The sequence below is a fragment of the Protopterus annectens genome, chromosome 12.part0 (genome assembly GCF_019279795.1).
Source record: "Protopterus annectens isolate FY-2018-M chromosome 12.part0, PAN1.0, whole genome shotgun sequence".
In the NCBI taxonomy this organism is placed as follows: domain Eukaryota; kingdom Metazoa; phylum Chordata; order Ceratodontiformes; family Protopteridae; genus Protopterus; species Protopterus annectens.
This window is the reverse complement of record NC_056746.1, coordinates 404,085,837-404,113,208: the sequence shown is the minus strand read 5'-3', so window position 1 is coordinate 404,113,208 and position 27,372 is coordinate 404,085,837. Positions and strand designations below refer to the sequence as shown.

The following is a 27,372-nucleotide window of genomic DNA, read 5'->3' as shown; positions in this document are numbered from 1 at the left end:
GGGATGCAATGATTTAAACTTTCATTCTTATGTAATTTCGATGTTCTAACTTTTCAGTGTTTTGAATTTTCGATGTTATGGTCTCAGTGTTTTGTGGTTCAACCTTATAGTAATTCAGTGTTTTGAAGTAGACCTATATATATATATATATATATATATATAGAGAGAGAGAGAGAGATGTAATTATAGATTTGTGGATTGTTACTAGGAGGCTAATGACCCATGAGGCCTTTCTAAGCCTGGTCAAGTTTTCCCAAAAGAACAATGATGTCCTGTATCCAAATAGGAAGCTACCTCTGTCCATAAGGGACATGGGTGCTAAGCCTGGAGTAAATATCCTATTCCCTACCCAATGGTCTAGGTTGCACTTAAAGTGGGTAATAGATGAACTGAGCTTCACATGGATGGGAAGTCTGTTCTATAGGAGAGGCAGTCTCTGGGACACATATCTGTCTCCCCAGCATGTTCTGTTTAAGTCACAGACAAAATTGAGGTCCCACTCTCTGGTCCCTGTGTTTGCATTACTGTTTGACTTACAAGTATGCAGGAGATTCATAAGTGTAGGGTTTGCAGATGCCTTGTAAGCCAGGCGTAGATCACCCCTCAGTAATCTTTTGCAGACTGAGTAGAGGGAATGGGATTTAAGGTACTCTGCATATAGTAGGTTTGTTACGCTTTGTATTCTTTTTGTAATGAACCTCTGAGGTCACACTATTTGCTGCATATGCCTGGTCAGGTACCAGATACCAAAAGGAGCATTGTACTCTATTACTGGTCTGATAAGGGTGGAGTACAGTGGGATAATGACCTCTCTAGACCTAAATGCCATGCCGTCACTTATAAGTTGTGCAACACAAAAGGATTTCCTTGCCACTGTGGCCATGTGGTGGGTCATGGTAAGGATACCATTTACATGTGTAACCAGATCCTTCCCCACTGGGTTGACTCTTAGGTGGTGCATTATCAACATGGTAATTAGCTGAGAAGGTTGACTTCCCAAATGTGGTTTTGTTGTTTCGCCATCTCTTCATAACTCCTTTTGGATTCCTGGTTTATTTTGAGCTGTGAGTGTACCATGTCCTCTCATGATTTGTTCTTCATTGCTGTTGAATTCAATCTTAATGTCTCCAGGGATGTGATGTCTTCCCAGGTTTCAAATTTGGTTGGCAATTGCTCACTTGGTTTTAATACTTTCGCAACAGGTGAATGATGTACTCGGGAGAGGTTCTTATGAAAACTGGCTAACACAGTGAGTGCATAGCTCTCTCGTCTTATTAGTACAAAAGGTCTGGACAAAGCCAAAAATAATGGTGGAACAAAGCCATAAAAACAGGGACAATTTTTAAATACTGCTGTTATAAACTTACTATAAAGTTGTTTGAATAAAAGGTCTTGTAATACCTTACATTTTCTGAAGGCTATGAAGTCTGAAACTCAAATCCCTGTCATTATTTAGTGAAGTTAATATTCACTGATTAACCAAAAAAATCCGGAAAATCACACATTTTATGAGGAGTAGAGCAAAAATATGAGGCAAAAAATCTGGACACTCTGAGAAAATCTAGATAGTTGAGAGGCATGGCATGTGGCTTATGGCATGAACCCTTGTTGTTCCTACAGTCTTCCAATGATTTAAAAGGCTTCTATGACCCTTGGTGTACTGCCTCAGACATATGTGAGTCATTATGTTAACAGAACAATTGTTTATCATGACTTTTCTTTGCAAAGGGATCACAAACACTGTCAGGTCTCCCTCTCTGCACATGAATACATCCTTTAACATTCAGGATTGGTTATTTTTGATGCAGGTTTGAATAATGACTCTAATTCTTCCTCTTTTAAATATAAGCTGGTCCTTTTTGAAAAGAAGCTCAAAAAGTATCATAGTTTGCAGTATAATTTATATTTATTGACTTGTATAAGGAATAACCGTGTGCCAAAAGGGTTACATTTATAGAAGGTTCCCAGTTATATATCTACTAATTCTCCTTTATATGAGGACCTTGTTGAAATGTTTGACTGACATGGTATACAGTTAATGAACTTGTTGATTAAGGGCAATGTTAGGCAAATAGAGATTTTGAACAATGATATTTGCAATTTAGACTTATTAATTAAGGATAATTTGTTGTTCGGTTCTTTTTCTGATTCTTATAATAATATTTTCACCAGGGTTGAGCAACATTGTAAAATTATTAGAATTAAAGACATGAGAAGTTATTAAGGGAAAAGAAAGAATATGCTTCTAACACCTCATATGCTAAACCCTCTGGGGATAAAGATTTGGTGGCTGGCCTCTGACTTGATAGAAATGCATATTTAGACCCTGATTCTTCCCCTTTAACTTTGCCTGTTAATGATATTTCACCACTTGAAGATGTCTCAGTTTTTCCACCTCTTTTTAGATCTGAAACTTTGGGTCATGGTTGAGGTTGACAGTGATGAACAAGTGTTTTTTAGATACTCCGCAGTCACTGCCCAACAAGAAAGGGAAGTACTTGAGGGATCAATCACGCAGAGGGGGTCATTCCAAGAAGGACCAGGCAGGGGCGCAGAAAGAGATCTTAATTATGAATGATGGTATTGTTTTTATATGTGATGGATTTAAAATTTTTAATTATAGCGGTCAACGGATTCATAAGCTTCAATTTAATTTATTTCTAAGAGGTTTAACCTTTGTTCATTACACCCCATTTTGATGATTCTGATTATTTAATTGAGTTTAAACTGTTTTATTAGGAAATCAATTTGGCTTTCTTTTTTGATGGAAACAATTATTCTTTAACTAATGACTTCAAGAAAAAAAGCTTGTTTCACCCTTCGAGCTTCCACCCACTGGTTACTTTGTTTGAGAATAAATGTGAGAGGAAGATTTATAATTTTTATTAAGACAAACAGCATTATATTGTTCATAATCTCTCCAGTGATGAGACAGCACTTTGACTGGATTTGAAATCTGACTAAACACTATGTATTATGAAACCTGATGGGGATGGCATTGTGTTGATGAATTTCTTTGATTATGCCAGCAAAATTTTGACTTTTTTTACAACATTGATATTTAAATACCTGTCTCTAAAGATAAGATTTGCTTGGCTTATAGAAATATTGATTTACTGTCAGAAAACTTTTTTTACAGGGTCTTCTTTCTAAGGCTGAGTTTGATTTCTTATTGGTTAAGAATCCAGTTATTGCAACTATTTATGGAATTCCAAACTCCATAAAAATGTATTTGAGATACCTATGAGTCCGATTGTTTCGGCACAAATTTCTAGTACTTATTCTTTATCCACTTTTGTTGATAAAAAATTAAAATCAGTGACCAATTACCACTGTAATATTTAGCAGGATTCTTGGGATTTTTTAGAATCAGTTACAAATGGTTTGTTTAATCCTGATTTAGTGTTTGCGTCTATTGATGTGGTTGATTTGTTTACATCAATTCCACATCAGGTTGGTATCATTTTTTTTTTTTTATGTTATTTTAAAATATAATTTTTTTGTCAGCTCAAGACATTTCTGTTCTAATGGACTTTATAGAAATTATCTTAATTAATTACAGCTGCTTTGAAGGTGAACATTTCAAACAAATCAGAGGAGTTGCTATGGGTCTATATTAAAAGCATGAAGGTGTACTTACCCGAATACGTAAACAGTGACACGTCATCATCGAACCGCGAAAACATCAATCATCCTGAAATGCGAAATCTGAAACGTCAAATCATCATGGTTGGCCCTTCTGCGGTATAGCTCCATAAGGTAAGTGTGCGATAGTTACGGACCTTAGGGTTAGGGTGCAGGTTAAGGTAAGTGCATAGACGGTAATGTATGTGAGATTTAGTGTAGGGTTAGAAGTATTGTTTTGTTAAGTGTATGTGTGTGGATTATTTAGCTTGTTTGGGTATAGTTTGTTAAGGTAAGTGTTTGATAGTGACAGACCTTAGGGTTAGTGTGCGGGTTAAGGTAAGTGCATACGTGGTGGTATATGCAAGATTTAGTGTAGGGTTAGAAGTAGGGTTTAGTTTAGGGTTAGAAGTCGGGTTTTGGTTAGTGTATGTATGTGGTTTATTTAGTTTGTTTGGGTAGGTAGTATGTACCGGGCGATGGGGTGGGACAACTATGACGGTTCGAGTTTTTGAATTTCGCAGTTTAGGGCGTTTGGTGTATTTGCAGTTCGCGGAATATGTGTCGGCATTTATGTATTCGGGTAAGTACACCTTTGTGCTTTTAATATAGACCCAGTTGCTATTGGGGCCGTGTGTACCCCCGTATATGCTAATTTAGTTATGCTTTCTTGGGAAGAGCAATTTCTGTTTAAATCACACTTTGCTAGTTGTTGGAATCTTTATGTCAGATATTTAGATGATTTCTACATTGTTTGAAGAAATCTGTCGAGAAACGTATGGAAGTTTTTCCTTTACCAAGGATTCTGCTTCCTTTTCTAAGGTTTAGACACCATTTTGCTAAGAATTCCATTAACTTTCTTGATATGACTATTTCTAAAGAGGTAGATGGCTTTATTTCTAACATTTATAGGAAAACTACGTTTTCTAATTCTTATTTGCATTTTCACAGTTGTCACCTGCTTTCTAAGAGAAGTTTGGACAAAGGTCAGTTTGCCCATTTGTCTGGAATGATCTCTTCTGATGATTTATTTCTGGTAGAGAGTATAAAATTGACCAATATGTTTTAAGACAGATGTTATCCTTATGATTTTGTTTGAAACATCTGGCAAGAGGTAATTTCAGCAAGACATAAGTATTGTACACTTTTGAGTAGAGGTATGAACAGAGCAGACAATTTGGAGCAAGTGAATTGTGACAACTTTGTTAGAGCATTGTGTTTAAAGTATCATTAGGACTAATGGGTCTATTTTCAAATTTGATGATAAATTGAATCATGCTCTGGGTAGTGAATCAAGCCTTGTTTACAAGAGAGGCTTTCATTTTAAGAAGAGTTTTGAAAATATGCCCCCAGGACATTAAATGAATTTTAGTACTCCTCTGCCACTACTAAGTGTGGTCATTGAAATCAGTGTGAGTATGTTTTCAACGGTGTTTCCATTTGTTTGAGGGGTAGCCTTATAAATCTCACACTTAATTGTAACTGTTCATCTCGGGGTGTTATTTACCTTGCAATATGTGTTGCTTGTCAACCTTTTTGTAGGAAAAATTGAGTGAGTCTTGTCTAAATGTATCTATGAGCATTATTACATCAGGAAATGTTGCAACAAAAATGCTCTAGATAAGCATTCACAAAATTGTGCTGCTTTTGATAGATCTGTATTTAAAGGTTTTAGAAAAGGTTCCCCAAAAACCCAAGGGTGGCCCTTGGGAAACTATCATTGAATTTGGGGAACTTTACTGGCAGGTAAGACTTAATGCTACTGCTTCCCCTGGTTTAAATGATTGTGTATCCACCCACAGTGTTCTGAAATTGAGATCTTCCAAGTTTTAACGTGTTTTTATTAATACATTTTATCTGTCACTTTTTACTCACAAAAAATTATTTCAATAATATTTTATATATACAAAAGTTGTGTCCACTATTTATTGTTTTTCATAATGATTGAGCAATATTTATTTTTGTCTTTGTCATTGTATTATGTGTCTTTAAGATCTTAATTCAATTTAATTTATTCTTAGTCACATGATGAACTTAGTATATTTAAACCAGAGGCTTTTTGTATTTATTTATTCTGATGACGGCCTTGCTATTGGAAAGGATGAAAGTGCTTAATGCTTAATGCTTGTTTGGTTTAATACTTATTAAGTATTTAACTTGTTCATGTACTGGTCTTTGCTTGTGAATTCTTGTGGTTTTCTTGACAATTATGCATTTAGCATTGAGTTTAAGAGCATGGCTTTGGCACCATTTATTAGTCAGAGTTGGGCCTTCTTGAAGAATGCTAGTGTCTGCAGGGGAGTGAATGATAACCCCCAGCTTGCAATCATCTGCAAGCTTAGTCATCCATAAATCTTCAGCATTTGCTTCCATTTCAGAGAAATAGATGTCAAAAAGGAGAAGGCCCAGTACCAAGACCTGGAGGACTCTGCCAGTGACTGGCGTCTTGGTGGAGGTGGCCTCACCTATTTTGACTTCCTGGGTCATATCAGTGAGCCAGTTGGCTTTCCAGTGGGTAATATAAGGATCTTGGCTTCATCCTATGCTTTGGTGACCGTCTCAAAAAAGTCTCTCAGATTTAATAGGCATGACCTTTCCTTAACAAAATTTAACTGTGATGGGTCCAGCATTTGCAGGTTACCTATGTTCTCATTTATCATATCATGTCCATTATGATTCTTTCCATGGCCTTGCATATCAGGCTGGACAGATTTATGGGCCTGTAGTTACTCAGATCAGTGGTTGGACCTCCTTTGTGCAGGGGAATGACTGTAGCCATTTTCCATTCCTCGGGGACAAAACCTGATTGTCGGCTCCAGTTGAAAAGAGATTCAAGTAGACCAGAGAGGTCATGTTTCATGTTATTTATTAAGCATCCTGAGATGTTATTGGGGCCCATCAATGCAGTGTTTTTGGCATTGGAAAGTGCATTGATGACCTGTTCCCTACTAATGGTTGGGGGGATTGTGGTATGAGGTATGTGGAACTTCCTTTGGACTACTGAGGGAGTAGGGGCAGAAATTTGAACTGAACCTGTCACCCAAAAGGTTAGCAATGGCCTCTGGTTCAGAGTGGCTGATGCCATTTACAATAAGTTCTGGTCATTGTTGCATATTTCCACTGAGGTTATGAACATAGCTGTAGAAAGCTTGGTGGTTGTCCTTTGCCTGAGATGCTATTTTTTCTTCAACTTTAGCCTTTGAAGTATTAATTAATCCTCTTAGCTGCCTGTTTAGATTGGTCAAGGGGGCTTTTATTATGTAGGGCTTTGTTCCTCCTATGCTTGGCTAAGATTTTTTTCTTTTGTTGTGTAACTGATTGATACTATGATTACACCAAGGTGGCTTGTCTTTTGAATGTCTTATTCTTAATACAAGTGGTCACAGCTCACTCTATACAGCTATCAAAATGGCTGTACAGAAATTTTGTAAATAGCTCAGCATATGCTATATTTTTTCTGGGTGTGAGGGAGCTTGGAATTTGGCCAAGGTGTTACTTAATAGAGAAAGGTTAGTCTTGGAATAGTTCATAAAGGTTTTTGGTTTCACTGGATTCCTGGATTTAACTTTTATGCCTTTTGGTCAGATCTGATGAGTGAAGATATTTCATTGGGTGAGGAACATCAACTGTCCCATGTTCGGGAGCACAAGGTCAAGGATGTTTGTACTGTGGTAGCAGAATGGACCAACTGTTCCAGGATGTTGGCATTAACAAAGTTCAGGAATTGCTGGGCTTGTGCATTAAAAGTGATGTAGAATTTCCAGTCTGTAGAGGGGTAGTTGAGATTTCTCATGAATATCATATTTGACTGAACTGTGATGAATTCTAGTACATTCAGATAGGTAGAATGGATTTGACATGGAGGGGATCTATAGGTTGTAAGGATATGGTACAAGACCCTGTTTATTTTAAGCTGCACATGTATGACTTACAGTGGGTCATACATTTTAACTAGTCTGGATGTGAGGTTAGTTTTAATATAGACTGAGACTACTCCACCTTTAATTCCCTCCTCTGCAGTAGCTGGTCTAAGGATGTGAAAGGCATTATAACCTTGCATTGCTGGGGTACTCTCTGCAACTTTAAACCCTGTCTCTGTCACTACTCAGATGTCATTCTCCAGGGAGAGGAATGCTTGCAGGGAGTGGAGTTTCTTGTTAAAGACTTCTAGCATCGAGCAATATCACCTTCAAGTATTCCTTCATAGGCTCAGTTAAGTCAAGAGGTTTACCTGTTTGGCATTGCAAGGTCTTTGCCAGTATCTGAAAGCCTAGAGAGGATAAGTGCAGACCATCCCTAGCAAAGCAGCATGGTCTCTCAACTATGTATTTCTACCCCATTAAATATTGTAACCCCTTGGACTGACACCAGAAGCTAAGCCAATTTTTAAAATCAATCATTTTCTGTTGGTAACATGGCATCATCCTTGGAGAAGGTAGTATGCTGCTCAGTGCTAGGCTTTTACTTGCTTGAGACATAATCAGAAAGTTTGATCTTGTCTCACTTCATATAGCAAAGGGAGGTACATCTTAGGTCATTATCACCCAGCACATGAACTATGACAGGATCATACTGGTACCTGTCATTCAATGACCTGAGTGCCTGTGTGACGTGACTGGTCCTAGCCCCGGAAAGGCAGCTAACTGTGATGATCACTTTACTCAGTCTGGTGAGGGGGACATCAGTGTGCCTCGCTATAGAACCACCAATGACCAGGAAATTTGGATGTGCACTGGTTTGCCTTAAGGGCTTAGCAGCAGAGGCATTAGATGCAGTGTTACTTTGTGTAGTTGTGAGTAGTATTTTCATAGAGTGTTTAGGTGATGGCTGAGGACGCATTTTTTGATTGTGCTGTGCAGGAGGTCTTAGTGTTTTAGGAAGGTTACCCATACGTTCCTCAGCATAAGTAGTTTTACATGTAGGGTCTTTACTCTGTGCAGTAGGTATGGTGCAAGTATCACTGACAACCTCCATAGGATTAGTTTTAGTTGTATGAGAGAGCTCTGCCTCCAACGTTAAAGTGTATTTACACCTCTCGCCTACTTTATCTGTTTTATTAAGAATACATGGATTGTCATTGTACATGAGGCAATTGCTTCAATGCCTCAGAATACTCATCCCAACTAGACTAGCCACAGAGAGAGTCAGGAAGGGCATATCCATGGCTACGGATCTTGGGAGGAGTGAGGGAAACTTAAATATTGAATAGGTCAGTAAGACCCGAAACTTGATAAGGTACTCTCAGCTATGTGCAAACTACATGGTCTAGTAGTTAAAAAAATATGTCTAGACAGTAAAGGCATTTTAAGGGAAATTACACTGTGAGAGATCAGCCTCTACACTGATTAAAAGAACTAAGGCACTTTTAGAATAACAGACACAATAAGCCTTCAGCCAGCAATTCACAGCTCAGAAGGGCACAGGCTATCCTCTCCTGCCACAAGAGTGTAAACCACAAACCTTCCTAATGTAAAATAACTAGTTTGTAGACCAAGTGCTTAAACCAGAACTAAGACACTTTTAGGATAAAATACACAAAAAGCCTTCAACCAGCAATTCCCAACTCAGAAGGGTGTAAACTACTTCTCCTGCCACAACACTGTAGACCACAAACCTTCCTTTTGTAAGGTAACTATTTTGTATCCCAAGTGCTAAATCAGAACGAAGAGGCTGAAAATAACAGTTACAATATAATCAGGCTACTGACATGCAGTAATAAATGCAGCAGATTAAATGCAACTGAACACTTTAAGAACACAAATACAGTAAAAGCAGTTGAATAAAGTACATTCTTTGGTATGGAAATCTCTCCCTCCTTTTCTGGGATTCCTCAACCTCCTCTAGAGCAACTTCCTCATTTTTAGGCAGTTCTAGGGTCTCCGTTGAACCAAGAGACCATATGACCTGTCCCCCCTTCCCAAGTGGGACAGGGCTTTATTCCAGGATTCTCCTGGTTCTATGAAAGGAGGGCACTTACAAACCTATTTTGGATCTCTCTCAGCTCAACACCTTTCTCCAGATCCATTCTTTTTGGATGCTTACTCTTCAGACTTTGTTACCTCTTTTATTATCCCTGGCTCTTCTGGTGTCCTTGCATTTGAAAGATGCTTACCTTCATATCCCTATTCATTCTCTCTACAAGAAGTTTTTATGTTTCTCTGTATATTCCTCTCATTTTCAGTACTCTGCTTTGCCCTTTGGCCTCTCTACTGCCCCAGGCATATTCATAAACTTCCTAGCTCATGTGATTGCCATCTTCAAGCTCCAAGGCATTCAGGTTGTTAATTATCTAGATGACCTGTTGCTTCAGGCACCTTCTCCCAGTTGATTGTTGCAGGATCTGCAGTTCACCATCTCCCTTCTTCAAAGTCTGGGGTTTACTATCAACTTCCAAAAGTCCATCCTGACTCCCTCTCATGATCATGTCTATCTGGGTTGCAGGATTCAGACGGTGCCAATGTTGGCCTCCCTTCTGCTTCCAAAGGTATTGCCATTGACAGCCTTCTTTCAGTCTCTTATTCCCTTAACTGCCATGTCAGACAAGGAGTTTCTTCAGGCCCTGAGATTCATGGCCTGTTCTATTCTGATGCTTTCTGTTGTCAGACTGTACATGCGGAAGCTGCAATGATACTTCAAGTTGGTTTGGCTGCAGTATCATCACCCACTGACTTTCAGTGTACCTCTCCTTTCCGGTCTCAAGAAGGAATTTGAGTGGTGTATTCAACAGTTCACTGTCAACCCAGGCTGGCCCTTTCAGCCTCGTCTCTTCTCAATAGCTGTTTACTGATGCCTCAGATGGGGGGGGGGCATCTCTTTTTACCTGGAGGTTCAGGGTCTCTGGCTTACTCTTCAGACTTCTTCTCCATCAGAAATCAGACCATATCAACATCAAAGAAATGAAGGCTCTGATTATGGCCCTTTAGGATTTTTACCCATTGTTCACTCTGGGCCTCCTGAAGGTGTACACAGACAACACTACAGTGCTATGGTATCTCAACAAGCAGTGAGGCACAAAATCTTACCTCCTGTGCAGGATAGTTCTTCAGGCCTGGAAGGTGGCTCTCAGTTATCAGTTAACTCTTCAGGCAGTATACATTCCTTCAGAGCACAATCTTGTGGCAGACTCCCTGAGCAGGTCTAAAACACAGGCTCACAAATGGATGCTTTGCAGTGACATGTTTCTGGACATTGTCAATCGGTGGGGTATTCCACAGGTAGATTTTTTTTCTCCCTTCTGAACAGGCAGCTTCATCTCTTTTGTTCCAGTGTGCCATGCCATCTGTCTTGGAAAATGGACGCCCTATCCTTTCCATGAAAGAGGAGGTTCCTTTATGCTTCCTCTCTTTTTCTTCTACTTCCAAAAGTCCTGCAGAAGATTCAGCTGGACTCCCAAAAATCTTGCTAGTGAGTCCTTTTTGGCCACAACAGCACTGGTTCCCTCACTTAATGCATCCGGCCAGGGGCAATCATCACAAGTTACCTCATTGGTTGGATCTCCTCACACAAGACAAGGAATCTTTCATCCATCCCCACTTGTCCACTCTGCAACTGACATTGTGAATGATATGTTTTTTATCCCTTTCTGGCATCTCTTTTCTGAGGGCATGCTCAGGGTTTTACAGGAGGCAAGGAAACCCTCAATCAGAAAATCTTATATGTCCAAGTGGAAGAGATTTCTGGTCTGGTAACATGCTCGTAACCAGGACCCTTTTTCAGTGTGGGTCCCTCTAGTCCTCTCTTATTTGTGTGAGTTGCTGCAGTCTGGCTTGGCCTATTCTTCTGTGAAGGCCCATTTGTCAGCCATTTCTGCTTGTCTACTCTTGACTCCTCCTTTGAATTCTCGTTTTGAGGTCAAACAATTTCATAAAGGCATCCTGCATATTAGACTCCAAGAAAACCTAGTCCTACTCCTTGGGACTTTAATTTTATTTTGGAAAAATTGACTCAGGCTTCTTTTGAGCCTGCAGATTCTGCTTCTTTGCAACATTATACTTGGAAGACTGTTTTGTTGCTGTGTTTTACTTCTGCTTGGAGGGTTTCTGAGCTCTAGGACCTTATGGCCATTCCTTCTTATTTGTTTTTTTCACAGGGACATGGTGTCCCTTTGTACTAATCCTTCTTTTATACCCAAGGTGGTAAATGAATTTTCCTTAAATCAGTTGGTACAACTGTCTTCTTTTTTCCCCTTCCCTCAGTCTGCTACTGAGAGTGGAGTGTCCTGCATACCTTGGATTTGCACAGGCAGCTCAGGTACTATTTGGATAAAACTAGGACTATTTGTAAGTCTGATCAGCTTTTTGTTTCCTATCATCCCAGGTCTTTGGATTAGGCTGTTTCTAAGCAAACCATCTCCTCCTGGATATCAAAGACAATTTATTTTTGTTATTCTTTTCATGACAAAGTCTCTTTCTGCTTCTGTTAGAGCTCACTCTACTAGGGCTGTTGCCTCTTCTGGTGCCTTCTTCAAGGGTTAAACACCAATTCTATCCTTGAAGCTGCTACTTGGTCTTCAGTGCATACCTTTACTAAGCATTATAAGTTGGATATGGGTTCTAGGGCCAGAGCAGGTTTTACTGAAACCATTTTATATGGGTTTGTTGAGGGCTTTTCTCAGCCTTTCACCTCCCATTCTGTTTTTCGAGTTTTTTTATTCTCCCTTCTTTCAGGAATACTGCAACAGTGATATAGAAGGACATTGTACAATTGTGTAAAATCTTGCCATAGCAGTAGATGTCCTTCTCTTCACTGTTGCAATATTCGCTTGCTCCCTCCAATCCCCTCTTCTTTGTCTTACATGTTTTCCTTCTACATGTGCATGGACTCCTTTGTCTTATGATGATTGTTCTCTTCTGGGGCAATTCAGTTCTGGGAAGTTGTGTCCATACATCCCTTTTATGCCCTATGTTCTGTACGAGCAGCATAAGTGTAATGTATGGAGCAAAGAAGTTCCTTTTCAAGCTTTTCCATACTGGCCGAGTGACATGCTGCCTGGGACGGGGCATCCATTCTTTCAGGAATACTGGAACAATGAAGAGAGGGATATTTACTGTTATGGTAAGATTTTACACAACTGCACTTTCTCAGCACTCGCCCATAGGTGTTCTGATTATCACTGGCTTTGAACCTGATTCATAACTGCATTAGTTTTGAACCATAGGGACATAATAGTATGCAGTGGGGGGAAATGGAACCACAAACTCCTTACTAGCCCAACTTTGTTAAGCAAGACCAGTATGTAACTCTTAATTATTATCATTACTTGTTAACTGTAATGCCAAAGAATCAGGGACATCCCACCCTACCTCTCAACCTCTTTCCTCAAGAATTATGCACAAAGCCGAAAACAATGGAGGGGGGAGCAGAATCAGGGACAGTTTTTAAATATTAACAGTTAATAGAACAACAAGTTTTGCATCAACATTCAATTTTTATACAATAAAAAATATGGAACTCTAACATCTGGCATTAGTAACTGATGATAATCCTCAGTGATTTGCCAGAAAATCAAAACCTTTACAATGGACAGTGTAAAAATAGGAAGTAAAATCATTGCCATTCCTGTTTTGCAAAAGGAGGGATAGTTCAGACCTATGCCAGGGACTCTTAGGAGAGTTAAGCCAGGTAAAGTGAAAACAATATTTGGAAAGATGCTGAGTTTTTTGCTAAAGGCACAATCAAGCTAAAATACCTCTGGTTAACACAAATCTTTTTTTAAGATGAATCTTTTCTTTTAATCTTTTGCTTCCAGACACTTGTCTTTCATACCTGATACTTCTCAACCTCATAGAGCAAGAAATGTGGACAAAGCCATAAATAATGGGGAGACAAAGACACAAAATAGGGACATTTTTTAAATATTGCTCTTACAAACTTAGAAAGTTGATAGAATAACAATTAGCATGAAATTTCTGAAAGATATGAAGTCTGAATCTCAAATGTCTGTCATTATTTTCTGACTTCAGTCCTCAATGATTTGTCAAAAAACTCAATTTTATGAGAAACAGGCCAAAAATATGAGGCAAAATTATAGACATTCTGTGAAAATCTGTACAGTTGAGAGGTACGTGTGTGTCTATTAGTATGTAATAAGGCTTAAACAAGCTTCCTAGGAAAGTAACTTTAACTTCTTCTAGCTGTATTGCCTGTTTTTTAAGTTTCCGACTGTCCCAGTTAAAACACCTAAATGGCTTAACTCTTTCCGTCATGAGGAGGCACAAAGAACCAGCTCTATGTAGCCTAGCAACACAACGCGGTAACTCAGGGCGACAACCGCCCGGATGTTACACAATCTGCAACCATTGCACTGCAGCCAAGGCTCCTTGAGTGTAAGTGAAAGTGCTGGTAGTTCCAAACGGGACGCAACGGACACCCTGTTAAAACAACTGGAGGAATAACTGAACAGTCCAAAGAGAAATATTAAAAATCACTGAAAAAACATTTACCCCCAACTCGATATTTTAGCTGAAAACATCAAAGGAAAGTGCTATAAATGGCCTAACTATTATATTTTGCAGTGCTTTGTTTCAGGCAAATGAGTGTTGGAAAAGTATTATTCATTTGTCAAGTTGAAATACATTAGTTTATATAACTGTGAATTGACTCGGTTTTGCCGCTTCGGTAATGATGCTACTAGTACTTCCTACAGGAGCTTTGCATTGGAACTTTTTGCCGTGTATAAGATTGCTGCATATCTAATTACTTTGTAAGTTAACTGTCTGGAACTGTCTGTCCCATTCCATCACAGACATCTGCACCAGAGAAGGAAGGGGCTGCATTGGCTCAGCAAACCACAATGAGCGCTTCAGTAATGCTAAAGCAGTATGAGATAAAGGTAAGGGATGTGTGTCTAAGCAGTATGAGATAAAGGTAAGGGATGTGAATCTGTCTGTATCATGTACTCTTTGCCGGTTCTTTTCCCGTGCCTTTGGAATCATGTTTCACGTGCTGAGTATAAATTGGGTATGGGTGACGTATTTACTCGAGTGATACTGAAGCCGACAGGACGGGAACATGGAAAGACTGAAGGTATGAGTACGTTTACTGCGGTGTAAAACCCGTGGCATTAGTTTGCCTAGGTTATTTTGATAAAAGTATCCGCGTGATTTTGATTAAATTGAGAGGTTTGTTATACTAAAGTGCACCTGTTATGGCACGCATTTTTCTCCGGTCGTTCGTAACAGCAGACTATATTTCCGTTAAATTCATTTAGAAATGCTGCTGGATGGGTGTTGTAGACAAGCTCCTAGGTAGCTAGTTGTAACAGTAAGGTAATTGTGCTGTCGGCCCCCTATAAATCAGATTAACGAAACATACCATCAGCAGATACTATACTTCGTAGTGAAGTGAAATGTGATCTGTCTGTTTTGGGGTTGTTATGCGTAGTAAAATAACACCGATAAATAACTTGGTTGAAAGGGATAAAAACACTAAAAAGAAAACTGTGGCAATCGAAGCAGAAGCTATTTAGAAGCACGATAGTACGAGTGAAAATGGATAACGGAGACAAATTTGGTGGTGAAAGGACCGTTTCTCCCCGGGCCTCCGATTAAAATGGGCTCTGTCCCACTCTCAGTCGGCCTGTCCGGTAACTAAATAAATCAATTGTCATCACTGCTGTACCCCATTTCCTTATAGTTCTTTTCTGATCTGTTTATCGTAACCGTTTTTATCCATTTCACTTGTTCTACGTTTGAATCCAGTATGTTTTGCCATTTCACCAGACTTTCTTTAAACGGAACATTTAATGCCCCATCTAAGTTTCTCTTCTCTCAGTTTACAGCACTGTTCTGCACCCTGAACTCCTATTTTAACAAATACGGCATTGGTATTCTTGACTTAGTGGATGAAGAGCGTGGCAGGCTTAAGTAAACTATATGGTAATAAAGGCTTCTGCAGTGTTATAGCTACCCTGTAACTACTGGTATTTCTTCTATTGTATCCCAGCAACCTTCTTTCTTTTTGTGCGTATCTTTGCACTTTTATTGCCTGAAGCAGTCTGTCATTACGTTCATGTTTTGAAGGAATGAACCCTATTTTACATTCCAGTATTCTTTCCAAAAAGTTTACGTTCATCAGCACAATTAAAGTAGTAATGGATGCTAGCCATACTTCAAAATGTAGTGTAAATGGTTTGACAAAATCTCCACTCTAGTTAATGGCTGAAAATATTTCAGTATGAACTTATTTTAGGGCAAAGATTTTCATAAAAATCTCTCGCTGCTAGAAACATTAAGTGCTAGAGTAATTACAATGTGATTATCTTGCCTGTTGTTTAAGGTTCAAACCGACCTTTTTTCTCTGTGTACTGGAATGCTTGGAAAAATAAACTGTGCTATTGCAGCATGTGGCATTTGTCTAGATTCACAGCAGTGAATAGTTACTATTACAAACATAACCATATGTTCATAGGTAGGTACTAGGCTATTGGCCCTAGGGCCTATATAAGCCTACCCAAAAATGTACCCTGGCTTTCTTCACCAAAGAAAATTATTTTCCTGTGCCCCTGTCGAACTGCGCCATACAAGTGATCCCCAGGGTGAATTTCCTATCTCTCATCCAATCATAAAGATTTTTCTTGAGTGTTAATGAGGAGCTTTGTTTGATATAGATAGGTAGTTTGTTCCAGAGTATGGAGAGTCTTTGGGACAGGAATCTATCCCTCCAGCATGTTCTGTTTGTTGTGGTGACAAGGTTGGTTTAGGTCCCTAGAGTGTGTAGCTCGGAGGGATTGGGATTTCAGTGGAGCATGTACAACAGTTCTGGGTCTGACATAGCTTTGTATGTTAGGCAGAGATCGCCTCAAAGGAGGTGATATGCGATGGAGTAAAGCCGGAGTTTTTTGAGACTGTTTGCGTAGTGTATTTGTTTGAGGCCGGTAATCCTTTTGTGAGGTATTTCTGTGGCCTTTCTAGCTGTTGTAGATGTCTTGTGTAGTGCATACCAAAAGGGGCGCACTCTATAATGGGTCTAATGAGTGATGAGTAGAGGGGAACAATGACTTCTCTTTTTGTGTGAGAAACCTTTTGTGATGAGGTGTGCCACGTAGAAGGATTTCCTGACTGTGGCAATGTGATTATCAAAGGAGAGACTACTGTCCACCTGTGTCCCAAGGTCTCTTCACACTTTCGGTGTTAAGTAGACTACCGTCTATGTGATAGTTCATGGGTACAGAGTTTTTGCCAAAAGAGCTGAAAATGCACTTTTTGGCATTGAGCTTGAGGCCATGGCTTTGACACCAGGTATATGTCTCAGTGAGGCCCTTTTGCCGGATGTCCACATTGTTAGGAGTTTCGATTATGGCTCCTAGTTTGCAGTTATCTGCGAACTTCATTAGCCAAAGACCTTCTGTGTTGGCCTGTACTTCTGAGAAGTAGATACCAAACAAGAGAGGACCCAGGACTGAACACTGTGGTACTCCACTTGTCAGTGGGTTCTGTCAATGAGGCAGTTGGCAACCCAGCTTGTGACACAGGGATTTATACCTAGTTTAGTGAGTTTATCTATAATTCCAGAGTGGGGGATGGTGTCGAAAGCCTTGGTGAGATCTAGCTAGGCTGTGTGAACCACCTTGCCCTCATTGACTGCTTTGGTGACCACTTCAAAAGTCCATCAGGTTTAGGAGACTTGATCTGCCTTTTATAAACCCGAACTGAGTGGGGTCCAGAGTTTGGAGATTGTTTATAAGTTCCATGGTGATATGTTCCATAGCCTTGCAGAGCAGGCTAATGGGGTGGTATTTTATGTGGTCTGTAGTGGCTCCCCCTTTGTGGAGTGGGATAACAGTTGCTGTGCACCATTCAGTGGGTACAAAGCCTGAGGTGAGGCTATGATTTGAGCATGGTACTTGGTGGGGTGCCATTCATTCTGTAGTTTGTGTAGAACGTGGCCTGGGATGTTGTCAGGTTCCATGGATGCTGCGTTATTGGCTTTGGAGAGTGTGGCTTTTACCTGTGCAGCCATGATTACAGGAACTTTGCATTCTTCCAGTATAGAGATGGGCCCTTTATGGGGTGAGAGAGGGGGAAGTTCTATCTGCCAGGATGTTGGCAATCAGTTGGTTCTGTATATTTAGGACCATTGTACTGTAACTCAGAGCAGATATGAGTGTTGCCATTGAGATTCTTTGACATGGCTATAGAATGCTTTGTGGTTGTCTTTATATAGAATCAGTGGTGGTTTAGTTTTCGTAACTAGCTTTGGAGGAATTTGAGGGATCTCCGCTTTATACTGAGGCTGACCAAGGAGTTCCTCCAATCATGGGAATTTTTTTTTTTTTTTTTTGCAACAGTTTCTTTTGTCTGTTGTAGAGTTTGTTTATGGCAGGAGACCACCAGATTGGCTTCCTTTTTTGCAGGATAGCATCTTGGTTCTGTTGGGGATTGCACGATCCATGCACTTGTGCAAGTGCTTAAGTGCATTTGTGTAGGATTCAGCAGTCGTACCTCTATTGTCCGTCTGCATGGGTGTTGTGAAGTTTGCCACTTCTGTCTTAAAAAGCATGAAGCTGGCTTTGGAGAATTTTTTTTACGGTGGTTTCTCTAATGGGGGCGGGATGTGGATGTCTAGGGTGATTAGCTTGTGGTTGGATCTGACCAATGAGGAATTGACATCTGGTGTGGAACACTGGTTGCCCATGTTGGTAATGACAAGGTCTAGGATATTGCTGCCCCTGGTGGGGGTGTGGATGAGTTGATCCAAGGCATTGGAATTTATGCATTCCAGAACTCTTTGAGCAAAAGAGTTGGCACATGAGTAGGTGAAATCACCCATTATTAGGGTGTTTGGTTGTAACCCTACTGTTTTCCAGTGCATCAGGAAATGAGGAGTGGGAATCCTGGGGCATGGTGGGGGATCTGTAGCAAGCTACAATTTGGATTGCAGTCTTGCCCAGAGTTATTTGCACTTGGATAATCTCTGAAGTACAGGCTAACAAAGCAGGCCTCTGGCTAATGAAGTTTGCAGGTGACTGCAAACTAGGAGCCATAGTCAAGTCCCCAAATGATGTGGATATCGTACAGAAGGGCCTCACTGAGACAGATGCCTGGTGTCAGAGCCATGGCCTCAAGCTCAATGTCAAAAGGTGCAGTGTCATCCTCCTTGGTAAAAACTCTGTACCCATGAACTACCACATAGGCAGCAATCTATCTACTCAACACCGAATGTGTGAAGAGACCTTGGGACCCAGGTGGATAGTAGTCTCTCCTTTGGTAGTCTCATCGCCACAGTAGTCAGGAAGTCCTACGTGGCACATACCATCTTAAAAGCGTTCTCATCCAGGAAAAAAGAGGTCATTGTTCCCCTCTACTCGTCACTCATTAGACCCATTATAGAGTGTGATCTGAGGAAGGCTTATTTGCCGACAAGCGCTTATCTGAAGACTGCTTATTTTATGTTGTATTCTTTTTCTTTTTATTAAAGTTTTGATTTTACTATTGAGTTTCACTGCCGTGGTGGACATAGAGTTGTTTGCCTTTTCTTTGTCCTTCACAGTGTAAGAAAGTTTCTTACCTAACATATAAAGCTATGTCAAATCCAGAGCTGTTGGACATGCTGCACCTAAAGAAATCCCAATCCCTCTGAGCTACACACTCTAGGGACCTAAACCTTGTCACCACAATAACCGGGCACACTGGAGGGATAGATTCCTGTCCCAGAGACTTCTATACTCTGGAACAAGCTACCCATCTATGTCAAGCAAAGTTCTTCATTAGCATTCTTCAAGAAAAATCTTGATTGAGTGGATGGGAAATAGGAAATGCACCCCGGGGATCAATTCTGTGTCTCTGCTAGACAGTGGCACAGGAAAATAACTTTCTTGGGTGGCGTAAGCCATGGAACCTTGCTGGCTAGGCTTATGTAGGCCCTTGGGCCGATGGCCTAGTACCTACTTATGAACCTATGCATTATGCTGAGCAACTAGCCTGGTGGTGTGGATATCCTTGATGAATATGGACATGCCTCCACCTGTGTTTCAGTCCGGGTTAGGTGGCCGAAATGTGTGGTATGAATTATAGCCTGGTAATGCAGGGGTGCTCTCTGGAGCCTTGAACCAGGTCTCTGTCACTTCACAGATGTCTGTTCTCTATCTTAAGGAGTGCCTCGTGAGTGCATTTTGAGGTTTAGATGTCTAGCACTGAGTAGCATTACCCTTCAATTTTGCTTGCTTGTAACTGTTATGGTGATGAGTTTGTCATTTGAACCTTGCCTAAAAAAGGCACTAGGGGTAGCAAGAGCCTTAGCCAGTATCTGGAATCCCAAGGGTGACAGGTGCAGGCCATGTCTGGCAAAGCATCGTGGTCTGTCGATCATGTCTTCCCAGGCAGACGGATACTGGATCCCCTTAGAATGACACCAGTAGCCCCTTAGAATGACACCAGTAGCTTAGCCAATTGTTGAAGTCAATCATTTTGTCCTTGTACTGCATTATTGTTGTGGGTGATGGCAGGATGCTACTCGGGGCTAGGGTCCTACTTGACTGGGCTACAAGATCGGACAGCTCCTTCATGTCTCCATGTAGTCCAGGGAGGTTTATCTCGGGTCATTCACACCAACATGGACAATGACAGTCATATTTGTACTTGTTGTGGAGTGACCTGAGTGCGTGCATTATGTGGTGGATCCTGGCACCCGACAGGCAGCTTGACAGTAACTTTCTCCTTGTTTAGCCTGGTGAGTGGAACATCAGTGTGCCTGACTATAGAGTCACATGTGACTAGTGTTTGGTATGTTATGCCTTATGGGCTGTGGTTGAGTGGCACACTGAGTTTATGGGCTATATCATTTGGGTTGTGTTGGGGGGGGTGGACGTTGCTTGCGTTTCTGCTTTGGAGGTCCTTTTTGAGAGCCTCCACAAATAATGTGTGTTATGTGTTTTCTATGTGTGTTTTGATGGTGTAGGTTTTGAGGGACGAGTGTGGTGTGGTGCAAGTGTTTACCCTCTCCTCTTGACTGTCTAGTCCAGGTTTGGGTGAAGAGCTTTGCTTCCAGTTTGGCCATATAAGTGCATCTCTTACAGGTTGTAGTGTTGGGTGGTAGGAGAGGGTTGTCTGTGCACATGAGGCAGTTGCTGCATTGCCCCAAAATGCCCAGATTCATCAGGTAGACCGGAGAAACACCGGGACCTGACCCTTAGACATGCCTGGATAGGTGCCAAGTACTAAAACCTGTTTTCCTCTAGACAAGTGAGGAAAGTTGAGTGCTGTAGTAATTTGTAGCTTTAGTGCTTAAGAGTTCTGAACATGTGCTTAGCTCAAAGAAACAGATTTGAGTGCTAAAACTAAAAAAAAACTGGCTAGTTCTAAGGGGAAATTTGAAGAGCAGACTTTATGGTGCCGGGAATACTGTAACCCTAGCTAAGCGGCAGGGCTCAGATGCTTACAAACAGTCCTGGATACAGCAAATCTGTATCTGGACTGCACTACTTACAGGAAAGGCAGGAAACAAGCTTAGAAACGTGTGTTTTGTTTGGCTGTTTGGCTGTTTGGCTGTTTGGCTGTTTGGCTGTTTGGCTGTTTGGCTGTTTGGCTGTTTGGCTGTTTGGCTGTTTGGCTGTTTGGCTGTTTGGCTGTTTGGCTGTTTGGCTGTTTGGCTGTTTGGCTGTTTGGCTGTTTGGCTGTTTGGCTGTTTGGCTGTTTTGTGTTTTGTGTTTTGCTGTTTGGCTGTTTGGCTGTTTGGCTGTTTGGCTGTTTGGCTGTTTGGCTGTTTGGCTGTTTGGCTGTTTGGCTGTTTGGCTGTTTGGCTGTTTGGCTGTTTAAACTGGAAGTGGGTAAAGTAGGAGCAGAAGATAACTCAAGGTTAAGAACTAAGTGGGGTTGGCCTTCTCAAATGTTCTCCTTGTATTAGGTAGAATGACACTAAACTGGGAGGAGTGTCCCACATCAAATTTACAGTAGGGGTGGGCAACTGCAAAGCCACCAAGTATCAAAAATCAGAACAAACAAACCCAAACGGGTACATCACACTCAGTGAAACTAGCTAGAAAAGTATGCAGCAGACAATAAGTGCTATAAATAACTCGTAAAAATAAGCAAACAGGATACTTAATGTTTATATTGCAGATCAGGGTTTGCTCAGTTCCCTTCCTCCAATTAGCTTAGTGTGAAATGGCAGAAATGCTCACAAGTTACTTCTTAAGTGACAGTTGAAACCTGAAACAACTTTCTATATAAAAAAAAAAAAAGTGCTCCAAGAACCAATGAGGTGTTTACTCCAAGCCATAGAGGGAGATGCATCTGTCACATAATGAAATTGTGTGGACTCGAAGATGTTGGTTGTCAGTGTATGAGACAATTGCTACATGTTGTCAGGTTACCCATGTCGACCAGGCTGGCTGGAGAAACTGAGAAATTGTCCAGCCATAATGCTAAGTAAGTTGATGTAGTCAGAAAACCGGGGGAGGACAGGAGAAGTGGACAAAAAATATGAAGGGCTGGTGGGTAAGATCTGTGTTGCCACTTCAGGAGCTTTGTGAATGCACCACTTGTCAGTGAGGGACAGCCTCGAGAACTCGCCGATGGAGCACTAGCCGAGTACAAAGGGAAAATTTGCAGGTAAAAGTGTTTCCGTCTATAACAGCCAGTGGTGCCCACTGCTGCTCAACAGTTTGCAATGAGCAAACGAGCACAAATGCAATACTTGTGTAGCAAATGAGAGCAAACTGATTTAAACAAGTTAACTGATAAAAAGCTCAAAACTGAGCCCTGTTCTAGCAACCTTCCCTCAGATAAGTTGTAACTGCACACTCTTGCCCCTAGGGTGTAGGAGAACCCACTCCAGCAAAAGATGGTCTGATTTAGTGCACAAGTTATGCACATAGAACTAGTTTCAGCAGGTCTGAATCTAGTCTATGCAAGGATTGTTGACCCTATAAAATTCTCCAAAGCCCTTATGTGTCTGCATGACCAGAATATTTACTAACCTTCTCTACAAGAGTTCAAAAACATGTACAAACATTTTCCAGCAGTGTAGGGTTTGAGTGTTTAATTGCCCCCCCCCCCCATATCCTTCATCTTCTTAGCAGTTATTTGAAATTCTGATTGCCTTCTTACTGTAAATAACTTTGAATGTAGAATAAATGGAAGGCTTTTCACTTTTGGTTGTAAAAGAATGTTGTAGGCTGTCCATAATTTAGGAGTCTCACTTAGAGCTTTCTATTAACTTGATAAAGACCTTGCAGATTATTTCATAATTTTACCAGTGATGGACAGAAAGACATAGTCATCTGAGCATTCATTTTAAACTGGGATTTACCTGTCCTTGATAATAAAAATGATATATGTTGAATTACAGCACAGCACAGAATCTAACGCACTACTTTCTTTTGGAAATTGCTTCATCTCATCACCATGGACCATGACCTTTAATTGAAGCATTTGTTCCTTGTTTGGACAGCTGACTAATGGCTCCCAAACCAGACTTTTATACTCTAGATCTTTAGTGGCCTAAAACTTCTGCAAAGACATTTTGATGGTCTACTTCAGGATATTTGTTTGTGTTTAATGGGGAAACCTTAATCAGCAACTGGTCTTATTAATGCCATAAAAAATATTACACCCCCCCCCCCCCAACATTCATTGTGCTAAGTGCCATAAAAAACATACCCCCCCCAACATTTACTTTCAACTGTAAGATGTTCTCAATATAGTAAGTGACTGCATAAAAACATTTTACAAATGTTTAATCACAGGGTGAACAATTGTTGCAAACACTAATCTAGCCATCCTTAACCCCTTTCCCCATTTTCCACATAGGGTCGGGGTGGTACTTCAACAGTGACGGTCGTCATGAGGCAAGGTTTACAGCACTGGGTGGCTAGCCCTGCTGTGGTAGTTCATTTGTACTACTCAGTCACAGTTGCGGCCAATTTTAGAGTGTTCAATCCACCTATTGCATGTCTTTGGAATGTGGGAGGAAACCGGAGCAATTAGAGGAAACCCACATGACCACAAGGAGGACATGCATACTGCACATAGAAGGCACCCCCAGATGCAAACACAAATATTTTAGTTATCCATTTATATGGCTTATTAATTATTTAAACTACCTTCTGTATGTTTTATAATTAAACAACCTAAATGGATGTTTTTTCTTTCTTGTGAATACCTCTTAGGTTAAGCTGTGTTCTATGTTTTGTAATAAAAAAAAAAAAAAAAACAGTAAATTAGGGCCATAGTCCAAATATACTGCTCTGAGTATGTCTACCCTGATTCTGAAAGACGTGCTCTCCGTTTGTGACTTACCTCTATGTAAAGCCCATCTATAAACAGGCTTACAATGGGGGCCAGATTCCAAAAGAGATAACCCGAGAGCAAGTCTTTTGGAATTGGACCTAATTTCAGTGAAGAACTAGCATACTTGCGTGAACTCTTTCAAGCACTAGGCTTAATGTTGTTTTCCCTTCAGATAATTAGAACCTTTATCTTGTTGGTCTGCTATAGGAAAGAACTTGCATTTTTACTGCATTGTTTGTCTTGTATTTATACTAGCATGATGGTGTTTCTTTCCTTTCAAAATTAAAATGATCAGCTCACTAATTATTTGAAAGGATACAAGAATTAAAACAAGTAAAAGTGCTTCCCATCTTTGTCTGCCTTGTTGCTATAAGGGAACATTATCAATTTAGCAGTGATTCAGTTGAATGTTAAAATAATTTACTTGGACATCCTTATAAAATGTGATGTTCTATTTTAATAGTGTAGTAAAAGCAGAAACAGCCCCCATTGCATAATAAACTGAATTTAAGCAACCTCTTGGTTTTTGCAGATGACAGTATTGGAACAGCATATTGCGGTACTATTAATGTTAATTCATTCATGTGTGTTTTTACTGTAAACTGGGGAATGTTTAACTGTGTGATGTTTGGGGCCAGATTCCCTAACTGCTACATGACACGTTATAGTAATCCTTACAATGTGTAGATGCTAAACCAAAGGGATGCTAAACAGAAGGAAAAGGCAGAATATGTTGATTATGTCATAGCTGAAGCACATGTTACTTAACCAATTCAATATATTGGAGCTATTCAGGAAGCTATAAAGCAATCTTGTACAGTTGGTTTAGGCTTTTATCCTGCACCAGACCTCTTTGGAATACAGCACAAAAAAAAAAAAAAAAGCAGGGATTGCTGCTGCTATTGTTATGCTGTTTGTGGAACAAGCTTTAAATCAGGGTGTTGCTGCTGCCAGACTACGGGTAGGAAGGGTGTTTTGACCCTGTTTTACTTATGGACTGCATGGTGGAGAAGTTGCTGAGATGCAGGATAGGCAGGGAAATGGAGGAAATATGCAACCTCTGCTGCCCCCACCTCAGGCCCCAGGGAAATCCTGGAGAACTTATCCCAGTTGAAACAAAAGTATGTTTAGCATTGGTTTCCTAAGATCCACAGGGCATATATTGGGGGTGCCATAGGCATCGGCCTGATGAATCTGATTTCAAATGCAGTGTTACTACATGCAAGGGATCACCTCTGTTTCACACTCGCCCTATAGGAAAGAACAAGAACCATGCAGGAATTCTATGTATTAGCACACTTCCCTGAAGTGCTGGGGCCATAGTTTGCACATACACAGAAATAAAAGCCCCACATGTGGAACAAGGAGGAAAAAACATAAACCGAAAAGTTTCCCACTCACAGGTTGTCTAATGCCCAAGGGATATCTGTGGTGTCTGTGCAGGTAACCCAGGCAGTTTCCATGACTCGCACATATGGCATACCTGTGGACTGTACACCAGGTTTGCTAGGGGTGACATTCCTCAAGGGCATCTAGTAAGGGATGCAGATTATGCACCTGAGCCCTGGTTTATGACACCTATGAGAAACACACACAGTCTCTTATCAAGCAAGGATACAATGAGGCTAGGAATATCATAGCACGTGCATTTAGATTGCTTAAATCAAGGTTCTGGTTTCTAGACACATCATGGAGGTGCACTACAATATGACCCAAGCACCTCTGAAAGTATTTGCCATGTTAAACAATATAGTTTTCAGGAAACTGCTTCAGCAAGGAAAGGGGCAGGACCACAAACAGGGCAAGCAGCAGCTGATGGAGATGATGACTTGAGAGCCACCTGCTGCAGATGGTGCTGGCAGATGGAGGCATGCAGAGTATACCCTGGCTCTAACTGAGGCAAAGGATAGCACATTCCTCCACTTCCTAGGTCAAAGCCTAAGGTCCCACACACACACAAATTGGAAAACTGACGCCTTTATTTAACCATGCAATGGCTGTGTTCTGAGATTGTCCCACAGGAATAACCCTGAAGGTCACTTGTTAACTGCAGTAATGACAAGATAAGTGTGTAACATGTGTCTTTCGGCTTTTCCCGGTTAGGGGTCGCCACAGTGGAACTCCGGTCTGCTAATGATTGACAGTAGATTTTACGTGCAGAGTTGCCAGCTCTGACACGCAACTTTCAATGAAGGTACGCCCATCCACGCATGTCTCCACGCAGAAGACGCTGTAGCTGAGAATCGAACCGCACAGCATCTTACTGTGAGGCGACAATGCTACCGCAGCACCACCGCATACACAAGTAAAGAAAAAAATATAACCGATTACTCATTTGCATGTATATGCCCCCAATCAGAGCATTTATCTGAAATGCATAGTTATGTTAGTAATATATCCCAATTCAGATTTTGCAATATACAGTTGTGTACTAAAACCAATACTGTGCATAAAGTATTTCAATTGACCACCATCTATAACACATGGAACAGGTCAATTTTACCCTCATTTGCACAACTATACCCGTAAGCAAATCTGAAGTACCTAATGCTTCCACTGTTTTACTTACAATACTAAATGAAGTACCATGAGGTTCAGCAGTTATATAAGCAATCATTCACAAATGAGTAGGAACAAAAAATCAAAAACTTTTCATCTGCAATACATACTGATAAATGCAGGCTTCTGAGTAAGCAAGCATTTACTATCCACTGTATGCTGCTTCAGACATGTATGCTTCCTTACATCACAAAGAAGGTGTAAATGGCAGGGGACTGTCAGCATAATCATTTGCATGGGGTGAGGGTTTGCATGGGGTGAGGGTGAACACTAAAGCTGATGCCAAAGAAGTGTGTGTGTGAGTAAGAAACTGATGTATGTATCAGAGTATATAGTGTTCAGGGTGAGTAAAAACAGATGTATAGCCCTAACAGTACTGTTTAGTTTGCATGTATGTGAGGTGGTATAGGCAAGTGAACGTTTTCCTGTGTGTGTTCGCATGAACTCCATTAAGCAGTATGTCCTGGCCATACCTATCAACTGTCCCTGATTTCCAGGGATATCCCTGATTTTAGACTCCAAATATTAGCTCTATCCCTCTTAATCCCACCTAAAAAACTTGACTCTGGAGGAAGGTGGGTGGTATACTATATAATAAAAGTAAGCAGTAAGGTAAGATTTATTTATTTATTTCAAAAAAATTAACATTATTTTTATTATTTAATTGCTCCAATAATAGTATTAATATTACAAATATCCCTGATTTGTCCCTAATTTTTTTTTTTTTTTTTCTGGGTTTGTCCCTGATTCTGTTGAAGTATGTCCCTGATTATTTGAGAGCTATGGTCCTGGCATCTGAGAAACTCCTCTGTCAGGAGTTGCACAGCTATTTCCATGGCCCTGGCTAGAAGTCGGGTGCTACCTGAACATGAGCGATATCTGTGGGATGAACTCTTGTCATGACTATGTCCAGGACCATGATCTCATGGCCTACCACATGTGGGTGTGGGCACCAGAATCA

General features: G+C 40.6%; 1 protein-coding gene across 1 annotated transcript in view; it reads left to right on the top strand.

Annotated features, from left to right (window-relative positions):
- The first annotated feature begins 13,902 nt into the window (after positions 1 to 13,902).
- Positions 13,903 to 27,372, top strand: part of DNAH3 (dynein axonemal heavy chain 3) — a 2,217,123-nt gene continuing 2,203,653 nt past the window's right edge. Inside the window, exon 1 of the mRNA XM_044089509.1 lies at positions 13,903 to 14,455. Within this exon, the coding sequence (XP_043945444.1) occupies positions 14,417 to 14,455 (39 nt within the window). The 5' untranslated portion in view covers positions 13,903 to 14,416. The remainder of the gene's footprint in view (positions 14,456 to 27,372) is intronic.